Source organism: Astatotilapia calliptera, chromosome 17 (assembly GCF_900246225.1).
Source record: "Astatotilapia calliptera chromosome 17, fAstCal1.2, whole genome shotgun sequence".
Classification (NCBI taxonomy): domain Eukaryota; kingdom Metazoa; phylum Chordata; class Actinopteri; order Cichliformes; family Cichlidae; genus Astatotilapia; species Astatotilapia calliptera.
The window spans coordinates 3,217,745-3,231,971 of NC_039318.1; the positions used below are offsets into that span (position 1 = coordinate 3,217,745).

The window sequence follows — 14,227 nt, forward strand, 5'->3', positions numbered from 1 at the left end:
TGGAAATGGGTACAAAGTAATTTCTAAGGTTTTGAGGCTTCAGAGAAACAAAGTGAGGGCCATTTATCCACAAATGAAGAAAACTTTGGACAGTGGTGAGGATATCAGGAGTCACAGGCATCAGTGACTCATCCAGGAGGTCACAAAAGAACCCAGAACAACATCTATAGAACTGCAGGCCCCACAGTCTCTGTGAAGGTCAGTGATCATGATTCAACATAAAGAGTTCCGAAGCAAAAATCACAGCTGACCACACACACAGACACACACACACACACACACACACACACACTGGAAAAAAAACTACTTGATGATCCCAACACTTTTGGTAAAATAATCTGTGGACTGACAAGTAAAACGCAAAACTTTTTGGAAGGTTTGCATCCTGTTTCATTCATGCATAAAACTAACACAACTTTTTATAAAAGTTGTTGCATTTCGTTGCCCTGTACCTGTGCATGTGCAATGACAATAAAGTTGAATTCTATTCTATTCTATTCTATTCTATAAAGAGAAAATCATACCAACAGTCAAACATGGTGGTGGTAGTGTGACGAGGCTGCTTTGCTTCTTCAGGAACTGGACAACTGTCTGTCATTGATGAAAACATGAATTCTGATCTCTGCTAGACAAGGAGAAGGACAGTGAAACACACATATTCACGTTTGAACGACTCAAAAGAACAAGATGGAGTTCAGGACATAAAATCTGATTGTGATGCTTTGCATGACTTTTAACAGGCCGACCTCTACCCAGCATCCTTCAGGTTTGCTGAATTAACAAAATGCTGCAAAGAAGAGTTGGCCAAAATTCTTCCACAGTGATGTGAAAGACTAATTTCAGTCTTTGCTGCTCAGCCAGTTAGGTTTGGGGGCAATTACTTTTTTCATATAGGGAAAGGTAGATTTGCGTAGCTTTTTTCCCCTTAATAAATGAAATCGTTGTTATTGTTACGTTTCAAAGTACGGAGATCTTAAAGAACATTTAATAGTTTCTCTGTCAGTACGTATTGGGATGGTTATATCATATTCATAAAGGTTTATACTCACAATGCACATCTACAAGGACCAGTGCTTGCTCCGACCCATGTTGTTTCTGCTCCCTTTAAATATTAATGGGCTGAACTTGCCCTTGACATCTCGAGCAGCAGAAATAGCCTAACAGGCTGACACACTGACCGACAGCTCTAAATTCTCCATGCTCAGTTACAACACTAAAAACAGCAAAGTGACTTGCTGGGCTTGGAATTTCAAAGTGGGTCTGTAAATATATGGGCTATTTGGTTACCCTGTTCATTGCTGTTGCTGATGCATTTCATTTGCTGGCTTCTCTTGGTCATTCTTCTATTGAGCATGTGTTGGTTGTGTTTGTGACTTGAATGAGACAGCCGTGTCTGCCCTCTCATGTCTAACTGAATTTGCCCAGGGCTTTCCTGGCAATATGCAGTCTTTATTATAGTTTTACAAGATGTGGGAATAAAATAAAGTGGGAGGCTTGATGTGCATACAGGAACCTAGAAACTACTTATTGCAATAACTATTCCAGAAGTCTCCTTGCAGCTCACTGGTGGGAGGCTTTAAACCAAAGTTCCGGAAAAAGTCGTCTCATTGAAGAGTGTTTTAGTCCCCGTACAAACATTTCACCGAGGGGACTTATAGGCTTTAATGAAATTGAGTCCACACACTACAGAGGAGGATGATGGTGGCTTTTTTTACTAAAGACTTGAGACAAAGAAAGACTTCCAATTAAAATTCAATAACCTACGATCTCCCGGATGTGTTGGCACAGTGGAAACTGATCCCAGACATAAATCCTCATGACTAACTAAATCTGACATTTTTGCAAGGATACATTTCAGTCATTGTTGCAACTTACACTATCATCACCTAAAGCCTACTTAGCATCCATACTAGTTGCACTAATATTATTAATATGTTTGAAATTGCAGCTTCCAATGTTTGCACTGCTACTGAGAGCATGCTGCTGTGTTGTCAACTTAAACATGTTATAAAGACAAACTTCATACACTAAAACACATGGTCAAGTTCGACCCTTTTGGACACAAAATATCTCAAAGCGGCAACATAAAGTTTTACCTCTTCAAATGCGATAATTATCTTCAGGAAGTTCAGTGTAGCATTTCCACCCTTAAAAGCAGGTGTAAAGCCCCCAAACACATGTTTCCTACACTTGATAATTGGTTACATTGAGGGGTACAGCAGGTCATTAAACACTCTTTCCAATGCAGGGTCTCACCCACTGAGGCTATTAAAAAGACAGGCTCTTTTTGGTTCCAGTGCTACCAGGAAACCTATAGTATGACCTACTCAGCACATTAAAGTCCTTTTCATTAGTGGCTTTAGGACAAGATCAACCACGGGTACACACTTGTCCTCTGATCAGAAGGCAGGGCCCAAGCCTTTCAAGTAGAGGTAGGAAAGGTAGTAAGACAAAGCAGTGCAATGATGGAAAACGTGAAAAAATTAGAAAATACAATTATTTAGAAAAAGCTTACGGAAGTAAAGAGAAGGCAGAAGCTGCTGATGAGAAAAGTGAAGGAGGCAACACAGGCTATTAGTGATGACATGTGTTGCCTAGCCTCGCTGTTTCATTAAATAACTTCTTCTTTAAATGCTCCAGAGCAGCATTTCTCCTGCTGACACTTGCTGGCATGAAGCAGGTATGGATCTCTGACAAAAAATGTCTAATGTGAGCTTTACCAAACTGCCATTAGTGTCTCACAGAATCCTGCAGTCTTCTTTTTTTTTTTACTCTAAATGGACAGAAAAAGGTGGCTCACCGGGAGAGTTTCACATCACATTTTGAGCCGGCACTCATACAGAGCTTTTGTTAGATGATAAGCTGAGTAATTTGTATAGAAACTCTTGCCAGAAAAGTAACTGAAAATATGGCAGAATAGTGACGTCAGGAATTCATCTTCATACCTAAATTCTAAACACAATTTAGGTTACAACTGTTAGTCCTGCTTTCCTAAACAACACAAATATTTTGAAGACAAATCAGCCTTTGGTTGTGCACATGTTCACAAAACGATTGCTGTATTTACAGTTTCACTGCACTAGAATAAAATGTTGGCCCGTGAACATAGTATGCATGGCAGTCATGCTGGCTCCAAAACATGTCTGTCATTGCCAATTACCTCTAAAGTCATTTGCAGGGGACAACGCTGTTACACGGCTCTTTTAACAGATCTGGGACTCATCCCCTGTCTAAATGGAAATTACATGCTACATGATAATTTGAAAGAGGAACTAGATCATCCACCAAAAATTAAAGGCATGTGAAAAGACAACATCTTCTCAAAAGGGGGATAGAAATTAGCATTGCTGAATTGCGTGGTTGGTATTGTCACCTTGGCCCAAGCCTGCATCCTGTTAAAGTTTCTTTAAAGAAAATGAGCTGCTGAGTTTTTCCACAAAAGCACTTATTCTGTTGGATCGATAAAGCATTATTCTGCTTCTTGTCCTCAACAGTATCATTTCAGCGGGGGCTGGGTTTTTTTTTACAAGTTGCAAAACAGTTTTAGTCCCAGTGCAGCAGAATCTGCAACGTTATTTTCCCTAAAGCACAGAAAGCGTTTTCTGTTCTGATTCTCTCAAAGGCCTAGTGTATATTACCACCTCTGGGTGTTAGAAAATAGGAAACACCCCCAAGAGATTAATCTTCCCTAACTTTCACAGCCTCTGCAGCATAGCCACGGATGGCCGGGGGAATGTTTGTTCCTCACCAGATTGAAAAATGTAGTAAAAACCCTGTGTCAGCCACTGCCATTCTTCCCATTCCTCTGTGTGCCAGCTCTCACTGAGGGTTTGGTATGAAAAGCCCATTTCACAAACGGGTGCGTTAGCCAGTGATCAATTCTTTTTCCTCATCGCCGACTGGATCCTACTTCAGCACTATGTGTGTGTGTGTGTGTGTGTGTGTGTGTGTGTGTGTGTGTGTGTGTGTGTGTGTGTGTGTGTGTGTGAGGGAAGCATTTGTTTGAGTTTTGTCTGAGATTAACTCAAAAGTGTTCAGGGTAAGATTTACACTATAGACTTATTGATTAGAGGATTCTTTCTGTTGCCTCTTCAGCATATTTAAGAAGTTACTTTATCTGCAGCTCTGCTATTTGTTGAAGATCCAATATCCAAAACGTGAATTCTATCTTATTATTGTTGTTTGTTACTCTTTTCTGCTGTGAGCTCATTTTGCAGCATGAATATGGTGATTCATTCGTGGTTATCAGGGCTGCTGTTTTCTAGCTTGTTTCATTTTAGTTGTCATTCAGATAATAAAATCCAAACTGTTCATTCTTCCTTTTTATCTCACGCATTTGAATGGTTTTGCCTTCATCAGTACACAGAAATGTGTCACTTCTACCCTCACCCAGCAGCACATGCAGTCACTTCCTTATTTCATGGCGAGAGCAGAACTATAAACAAAGTAGCTCTTTTATATTTTTGGCTGCTTGTCCAACAGACTTGTGCCAGTAATACATCAGAGTAGTAGTTCCCTACTGGTCACCGCTCCTAAATTATCCAGCTGTGTGTAGCTCGGGTTAGAGATGCTTTATTTGGATCTGCAGTATAACAGCTGGACCTTCTTCTGAGCAGTGGCCTTAATCATTCCTGCTAAATACAGTTAAGTAACTGAAGTGCTTATTCTATAACTCTGTGTATCTTTATGTAATTGCTCTTTTTAAATACTTACGTTTGCTTCACAACAGCTGCTCTTGAGCTCTGTCCCTGAGTGTTTTTTTCTTCTTCCACAATCAGCATATGCTCGTTTTATAGTGCTTGAAAGTCAAAATACATGTTCTGGGAAAATGTTATCTTTGGCTGATTACTTTCACTTGCAGAAAATACTTTAATTCCAAGAAAATGCATAGGTAGATTTAGAGGATACATGGATGCAGGCAGATCGCACATGTGTGCTCTGCGTGTACGCTCGCGATGACTGAGCTTGAGACTGAAGTCACATTTCTATTCATAGAGAATTTGATTCTGTAGGTCCATGGCTGTATGATGGAGGAATTGTTAAATAACTAACACGGCAAACACTTACAATCCATTTTTACCTTCCAGAAATCAGGAATGGCAACTTAAAGAGCATCCTGGGTCTCTTCTTCATCCTGTCACGCTACAAACAGCAGCAACAGCAACAGCAGCAGTATTACCAGTCCCTGGTGGAGCTCAGCCAGCAGACCAGCAGCACCGCATCATCTGCCAGCAGCCACAAATCACAAGAGATGCAATCCAGGTATGTTACACTAAACATGGACACAGATTTTCATGCCGATCAGTCTTTGTTTTGCTTCCCTTGTGCTGCCTGCCTGTTTGGGATGCATGCTTGATGTTGCAATATTCATTGATTTATCACTTTCAGATGCTCAATTAGGTCCTGTTACAGTTTTTCTAAACAGAAAACTGAGGGATGTGACCTCCTCTCTGTGGTGCAGGAAATGAATAACAAGATACAAAGATGATGATTAAGGTTTTTGCTGCATCAGCTCCATGTGTAAGACGAGGCAAGTTAGCTGACAGAAAGCAAAGAAGCTACATTAGTCAACTCAATTTGATTTATATACTGTAGAGCTTTTTAAAACAACACAAGCTGACCCAAAGTGCTTAATGAAGTATTGAAATCTTAGTCTCTGATCTCACTACAAAACACATACTCCTCACAGAGTTGAGAAACCAGACTTGGCACACAGGTACATCTCAGACCTGACTCAGGTTCTAATCTGACCATCCATTGAACAGAAATCTAATCTAAGCCTGTGAGCCTGTGTTTAACAAACACATGTGAGAGTATCATTGATCATTTTTTGTGCCTGACAGAAAATAAATGCCAAACATTTGCTTTATAAGCACTTCAGTGCAAAAGCTGACAGCATCATTTAGTACTAAGGTAGCTATAATAAGCTAGAAGATGTTGCAGAACTGTTTCATGGCTTTTCATCAGGTGAGGACCCCAGAGGTGTTTAATATGACGATGCTTGTTGTATGTTTATTTAGAAATACAGTATAAGAAGACGTGGATTATACAGCAGAAGTGTTGGCCTACAGAGGGATGAGCGCTGTAAAAGGCAGCAGAAGCAAAGAAGGCCTGTACTTGTGTGATGTAAATAGACACAGCAGCATTTAAAAGAAGGCCTGAGATGCCACACATGAGCAGCATTCCCCCCGGCCAGATCGAGTTACTACACAGCCACACGGTTTGGCTGTGATGTTTTCTATTAGTGTGTGACTGTAGAGAGAGAGTATATGCATTAAACCAGTGCAATAACAGAGTTAAGTCTCAGTATTTAAGGAGTGGGCATGTGAGTAAGATGATACTGTCGAGAGCTTTGACTTCACTGTGTTTGGTTGAGTTAGGAGATGGTGGCAGTGGGGTCAGTGTATCGTGTCTTAGGGGGGTTATTAGGGGCACAGCTGCCTCCCATTCCCACCCTCTTTATTCCACCCCCACAACAGGTGGTGAATGCTCTCACTCTCTCTCTCTTTTGAACACACATACACAAAACAGTGAATTGTTGGAAGCACATCGCTGTGTCAACCTAGTTTCAGACTTGACGAATCAATACATACACACTTAACGAGCCATTACAGAAGCTGCACATTTCCTCATCTTTTTTTAGTTTAGATCTCAAGAAAGAATTTGTTTCAACCAAAGAAGTGTCTCAGATGATTTCCATGTAGACCCTCACTGTCTCTCTTCTGCACTAATAAGTGAATAATGTTGAAGGCCACAGTGGAGGTCAGTAGAGATGGCACCATACCACTTTTTTATGTCCGATACCGATATCATAAATTTGGATATCTGCCGATACTGATATGAATCCAATATAGTGTATTTTTTAAATCAATAAAACTGTTTTTTTAATATCTTGCTGCATTTTGTATAAGTTCATACTCAAGTTAAAAAAAAAAAACCACTAACGCTATTCTGTTATACCTGTATGTAAAAAATAGACTGCACCCAAAATATTTTATAGTTCAGCAACACTGATCAATCTAATAAACTTAAACCTGCTCCATCCTCCCTATTCTGGTATTTTAAAGAGTACTTAGTGGAAATATTAAGCAACCTAACTAATAGGGTTGCAAACTTCCAGCAAAAAAAAAATAGGGAACCACCCCACACCCTTGTGATGCTTAATCGATGTAATCAACTTTAATTTAATGCACGTGTAAAAAAATAAATAAATAAATAAAAAATGCACAGAAATCTATTATTTTTCCACAATAATTAAATAGATTCAACATCTTTCTTCAACAGAACTGCAGACTGCACAGATGGTACCTTCCCAAAGGAAAAAGTACTACAGCTTACTAGGGTATATTAGACTTAATAGTTACTATATACAGTAATGGACTTCTATATGTTTTACATCAGATTAAAACTTTGGATGTAAGATTCAGATAATTATTTATTAAAAGCTACACATTTTAAATGAGAATAAGAAAGAAAAGTATGTCTATGTGCCCCCTTTTCCCTGTTCATGCCCTCTCGGCCCCCCTGGCTAAACTTTGCTAGATCCGCCCCTGCACAGTTACAGCCGTCAGCTACGTAGAAAAAGATCCTGGTGTAGAAAGTAATGATAAATAAATTGTAACAACAGCTTATCAAGCTTAAACGTGCTGCTGTTGTTCAGCCGCTGGTTTCCTCTTTCTGGCGCCAAGTGGGCGATAAACAAACAAGAGAGACGGACTCGCGACAGAAAAGCTGATCAGCTGATCATTGATCAGTTTCATGATTGAAGTAGCAGCAGGAGAGGGAGGGAGAGAGAAGAGGCAAGTCGCTCCATATATCGGTTGTTAAGCCTAATGCTGGAATGCTTTACAAACATTCAGAGATGAACTTACACACTTGCTTTACTTCTCTCTGGGATAAAATGCCGGTTTGGTAGCGAGGCTCCAAATGCTCAACCAGACCACCGACAGGTCTCACACGCCACAGCCGCTCTATCACGTGAAGCATACTGCTCCGACATGCTAAGGTTATGAGCCGAGTTACGCCATGTCGCAAGTTTTGTGAGGTGCTTTTTTGATATTTGATGGATCGATTACATTTTTTATTTCTCTCCAATATCTGATCCAGTAATTTAGGTCAGTATCGGTCCGGATCGGTCCGTCTCTAGAGGTCAGAGGATCAGTCCATGTCTGTCTGTGAAAAATAAGCTATCAAAATGTGACAACATCCATAGCTGATTGAAGACAGTCTGCAAAGGTCAGAAGGAAGGATGGAAATGAAGGAACTCATTGATAATGTTGCTTTCAAATCAGGAAAAATATTGTGTTAAGAACAGTCTAGAGATGCAACATAATTTGACCTGTCATCAATTGAAATCTCATGAGCTGTTGCTGGTTTTTAAAGCAATGTTTTAAGAAGGTCCCACAGTTCTGAATTGTGTGTCTGAGTGTCAGTGTGTGAGTCAGAATGAGCCAGTCATGAATGCATGACTCAAACATCATAAACGGGTGATTTAATGTTCTCAACCAAATTCCCCGAGTATCACTTTCCATAATTTAATGTATGTCATTGGCAACACGCAGGATTTATTTCTCATATCGCCACAACGTAATTGTTCATTCATTCATTCATTCATTCATTCATTGTTAGGGGTTTTGTTAACCGCAACGATAATCAGATAATTAGACTTGTGTTAAAGTAATATGCTGAGTCGAGTATCATAGCTTCATAGTTTCAGCACATGTACTACTATATTTTAATAATACATTACACACATGAACAGGAACATTTCACTGTATATTAAAGAAACACAGACTCCATGAAGTTGAGTAATTACCACCAGAGCACAGGGAGACATTTACTTTTCATATTATGTCTAATTCAGATGATATTAAAGCATTGTAAGTTTCTTCTGTGTGAGGCTTCATGTCTGGCTGGTGCAGGCTCCACTTCCTTTTCACTCTCAAAACATGGAAATGTAATTAAATCTATTCATGGAAATCTACTTTAATTCTCATTTTTGCAAGCTCCCGTAAGCTCCAGTCGACCCTGAAGATTTAACATGTCTGAATGGATTTTGTTTTAAAGTTTTCAAATGATCTCTTCCTCAGAGATACACACACATATATACACACTCACACACAGAGATTCATTTGGGCTGCTGCTCATCTGTAGTTGTGGTATGGGAGCTTTCTATAGACAGCACCTGCTGGCCTAGCTGGTGTCTCCAGGGCAGGGGATGAGATGAGTGTGACTCTGTATGTGTTTAAGGGGAACTCCCCATCAGACACAGCACGACAGCCCCGAGCCACAGTCTTTCAGTCTTTCAGTGCTCTACAAGGCAGGGGGGCCCAGGCCTGGCAGGGCACAGCAAACCCTCCCTCTTATTATTCGCCATGTCCCGGGGCGACCACGTTGACCCACTGGTATGGCGCTCCTCGCGTCTGCCCACCGCTGTGTCTCGCGACAGGAAGAGCCGCTTGCCATACGGGAGAGCAAGCATCCTGGCCAAGATTGACTCATCTCATAGGTATAGTTGGATCTTGTAGAGTGTGTGTGTGTGGTAGCATCCAGGCACTGGACAATATTTGGAAATTACACGATGACATGAGGAGGATGGATTAGTCTCAGTGGCATCGTGAACTGGTAAATTGTTCAGTTCCTCTTGTTTGTTGGTTTAGCCTTTTATATGACATGTTTTATGTTTAGCTTTTTATTATAGGCTGTTAAAACGGACACGATGTTTGCCAGTGAGAAGTTGAAATGAAGTGTGTTCAAGACATTAGTCTGTCAACAGCTTATTTAATGAATGGGATACTACACTGTAAAAACCCAGTTTTGTACTGTATGTATTTGAAGCTAATTATCCATGCTCCAGCTCCAATAGTGCTATGCGCCTGGTTGGAAATTTTGTTCTTGATTTTATAGCAGTATTTAATTTTCTACTGTGTCCTGCAGAATGTTCCAATCCAGTGGCAAAATATGCAGTTTTTATGTTATTCTGGACACGGCACCACATTTGGTCATGTGGCATAATGCCTCTGAAGATGTGGAATAGTGATGAATTTGCTGTTTGCATCTCATCTTTTACTAAGAGGTGGTTGGTTTTCCTTTACCCATAAATGGGTAAAGGATTAAATGGCAGGTCAGAAATCATTTTTGCACATTGCTGGTGCTTTCAACCTCTTACTGAATGGTGTGTTACTTTATTGGTGTTGTGACATTCAAGTTCCTCAACTACTTGCAGCATGTTGCTTAGAAACTGCTGCCTAGCCAGCATTATTGTAAAGTAGATGTGGAGTTGATACATGCTGAATTAGGTATGTGGCTTTGTGTGAGATACTCAAGCTTGAACGCTCTTTGTTGGAAATTCATCCCCTGATGTCAAGGTCAGATGACATCTTATTACCTGCTATCATCACAGTGATTCGAGCACACAGATGCCTCACGTTTTGGCTCTGAAACCCATCAGTTTTAGTTTGTGTCTGACCTCAGCGATGTGGCTACCAGGAAGCTGAAACTGAAATTAATAGCACAGCAATGGTATCCAATATGGCTTGCATATGCACTGCAGTGTCGCGGACTATTAAAGAGAGGCCACGTTGATGTATGTTGTATACAATGAAAAGTGACAGACTGTAATCCCCCACCCCTCTCGTCTCTACCACCCCTATTCCATCACCATTTCTTGATCCTGCCCTCATGTGTTCTGGTGTTTCTTTTTTCCACACTGGAATGATCTGGAATGTTGTGGGTTGGATTAGCACCCCAGGCTGGAGACTATACCATTGCCTTCATGTTTCATTACATTTAATATAGTTGGAAGTGAGGGTAAGGATGGGTCTTGTAATGGAAAAAAACACAACACTCTAGGTTTTTTTACTGTCCATATACTGCTAGAACTCCCGCATTATTTTTCCTTTTCGTTATACTCCTGCAGCTTCTGTTCCCTTTAGATATTACCTCATCCATGCCTTTTACAGCCCTTTACTCTGAGTATGGGTAAAAAGAGAGAAAGGACAGAGAGCAGAAGGACAAAAGGTTTTCTTAGAAAGAAATACAATGCACAAATTTAGACTCCACCTTCTTTTCCCCCCAAAATGCTGATATAGCACTTTATCATGTGACAGGCTCCACTAAACTGTCACACCTTGGCTTTTTTGTGCAGTAAAGACCTCTTAGAATATTTACAGGAACACTTACATGCTACTAGGAGATGACATTGTGGGTGTCTTGTTGCGAGTATTCACTGATGTATCATTTATTACATAGTTCATTATTAACATGATGCAAAGGTGCTCGTCACTATAATTGCGTTCTACTCTCTGCTCAGGAGCTTGTTAGAATAACAAGGTGTCATGAAAACCTGCAAAGGCAATTAGAGATGTACTGCAGCTCTGCATTCATCACAGGTGGGTTAAAAAGGAATTTAATTGTCTGGAGCAAGAGGTGTAAATGGAGAAAGATGAGAGAGAGAAATGGAACTTATAGTAAAGATGGACAGTTGAAAAGTTAATAATTTTCCCACCACCGTAAAAGGGCCTAATCCTTCATAGTTTAACTTATGAACAAAATGATTCTTCTGCTCTCATTGATTCTACAAAATGATGTATGTGTACTCAGCATATTTAATCAAATCACTGCAAAAAGGCCTAGACCAGCCTATTATTGTACTTCTACATTTTTAGGCCAAATTCTGTTAAAGTAGGAAACAGCTAAAGATTTTGCTGAACCCTAATCCTCATTTCTGTAGTATATAATTGTACTGCAGGTTTTGTAGTCATTTCTTCTTTAAACCAGTTTTTTCTTTTTTTAATCATCTTTTGGTGGGTGTCACCTGTGCCTGAAATATCATAATGTAAAACCTGTTAGCACTTTTTCATAATCAGTTTTATGAATAGCTGAGTGGTGCGAACTTACAGAAGATAGTTGCTGTGCCTCATTCAATGACCCAGTATAGGTAGTTTATTGTCCGTCTTGTCCACTTTCAGTCACCAGTGCCAAACCAGCAGCCCACAAACACAAAACAGAGAAGGAGTTGTTCTCATTTGTCAGAAAAGAAGGAGCTCTAAACAGACTGCTGGTGTTTGCTGCTTCCTCTGTCCTTCAGCCGAAGCAGCTCTGCAAACTCTGAGTAGAGGACAGATTCAAGGTTTTACTACTGAACTTCATCTTGTTCTCATTCATCAAGACAATGATTGGAAAGCTCAGGTTTCCACCTGTGATCAGCCTGTGAAAGGTAATGTTAGTTCAAAGGGTTTCTTCTGGGAACTAGCTTAAATTTGTCTAATATGTAGCAGTTAAATGTGTCTTCCGGACAAAGGGCTAGCAGCTGCTAGCAAAGCATTGATTTGGTTAGAATCCACAATTATTGTGGTCATTGAAAGTTTTGTCATCTTTGTTTGTTTTATTGTCATTAGCTAGTAACATGATTCTGCCATCACATATGCCTAATTGAACATTTGATGTTTATTTTTTATCTTTCATTTTTGTAATTTTATCTATTTTATATGCTTTTATTTAACATCATTTAATCATCAGATTATTGTTTAGTACACTAGTATGTTAACATCTTGGCAGCTAAGGAGTAGGTAGCTAATGTTTCCATTGTTTTAAGTCTATTTTCTCACTAAAAAACAAACAAATGACGTAGGAGCTAACATTTAAAAGCAGGTCAGATTACCATGGTAATTGAGAAGGACTTTACCAGATATACAAATGGTCAGTAAAAGCACATCTTTATTGAAAATACATTCTACAAGTTGCTTAATTACAAACATGTCAAACATGAATAGAGTTTCCTTCCTGTAACAGTCATTCCCATCTCTGCCAATGACTAACTGTGACTGGTGCTGTGGGTATTTCCTTTGCCTCTGTCTTGTGTGTTTCTTCAAACCATGCCTTCAGAAAATTGTTTGTGAAAGTTGTTGTGTGTGTGTGTGTGTGTGTGTGTGTGTGTGTGTGTGTGTGTGTGTGTGTGTGTGTGTCAACAGCCCTATAAATGGATTAGGAGATGTTATTGGCCTAGTCATAAGTGTGTGGTAACAAACATGTGTGAGCCATCATGTGAAAAATCAAAGAAATGTGCACTGGCATGCTACAGTATTTACCACATGCTTCTTCTCTTCTATCCCTTGGTCCATCTCTCTCCCCCTCCTATGCTTACATCTGAATGGCTCCCCTCTCACACGTTATTACATTAAGACATGGATTAAGAAAATTCCAGCAAGTCACTGGGCTTATTTCTTATCTGACTGTGTTAACAGTGTTGCCCATCTTCTCTGCTTTTTCCTCAGTCTCACAGCACGATATGCAAGTCCTCCAGGCCACAGTGGAATAGGTTCACCACAGAAGAAAAACACCAGGTAATTATGGAAAAATAGATCTTTAAATGTCTTTATTTTATTTGTTAAGCTAATTAATATGTGCAATTTAGTTTTTTTTCAGGGATGGCTTTGAAGAGCTGCTCTCTCCACAGTCAGGTCAGAGGTCAACAGGCAGAACACCTTATAAGAATTTTGTGTTTTGTTCTTGGGTTCTCAGGATGTAGCTGCAGTAGCTTTATGGTAGTTTGAACGAATGTGTGACAGTGAAGAGCAGAATGTGATGTGCTAAATGTTCGTGTGCTTGTGCCATTATGTTCCCACATGAAATACAGACTCCTTAAACATTATGAGTCCATCACAAAAGGTGTGTACTCACTACATGGATACAGTATTTCTGTAAAGATGCTTGCTAGGAATTTGTTTCTAAATAAATATGAGTAAAACTGGATGCTACCTCCTGTTGACAATCTCACAATCTCAGTCTCAGTGAGATTACTGTTTTAGTGGAGGATTCAGTTATACCAGTGCACAGAACCTTATGCTTCGGAGCAGACGGTGCTTACCTCTGGGAGCCTGTGCTGCCTAAGAAATGTTTTTTGCGTATTGTGTCCCTTAGCACTTTTAAACATCTTGACAAAGATGCTGAATAAATAACTACAGTGTTGCAAAGCACTTTGATATAGCTGCTAGGCAGGGAACCTGTGTCCTGTGTGAGCTGGTAAACTTATAACAGCTCTAAACATGAGCATTAAGGGTGAGAAATTCATTCCCAGATATGGGCAGACCAGAACAACAAAGATAAAAGGGATTTTTCACATACATGCAAGACATACACTTTAAAATGTAGCCACACGTGCTGCATGTGCACAGCCTCCTTCAGCTGTCTGATGCTTGCAGCATTTGTTCCAACTCAGAAGCAGTGG

At 39.9% G+C, this 14,227-nt stretch overlaps 1 protein-coding gene across 15 annotated transcripts in view; it reads left to right on the forward strand.

The window, feature by feature from the left end:
* The window catches only part of nav3 (neuron navigator 3), a 415,168-nt gene that overhangs the window by 305,775 nt on the left and 95,166 nt on the right, over nucleotides 1–14,227 (forward strand). For 13 of the 15 annotated variants that reach the window (XM_026148165.1, XM_026148166.1, XM_026148159.1 and 10 more), the window contains 2 exons: nucleotides 5,088–5,262; nucleotides 13,275–13,343. In XM_026148165.1, coding sequence (XP_026003950.1) covers nucleotides 5,088–5,262; nucleotides 13,275–13,343 — 244 coding nt within the window. Of the gene's footprint in view, nucleotides 1–5,087; nucleotides 5,263–8,927; nucleotides 9,509–13,274; nucleotides 13,344–14,227 lie in introns of those variants that run through there. The other 2 variants (XM_026148170.1, XM_026148171.1) reach the window with 2 other exon arrangements.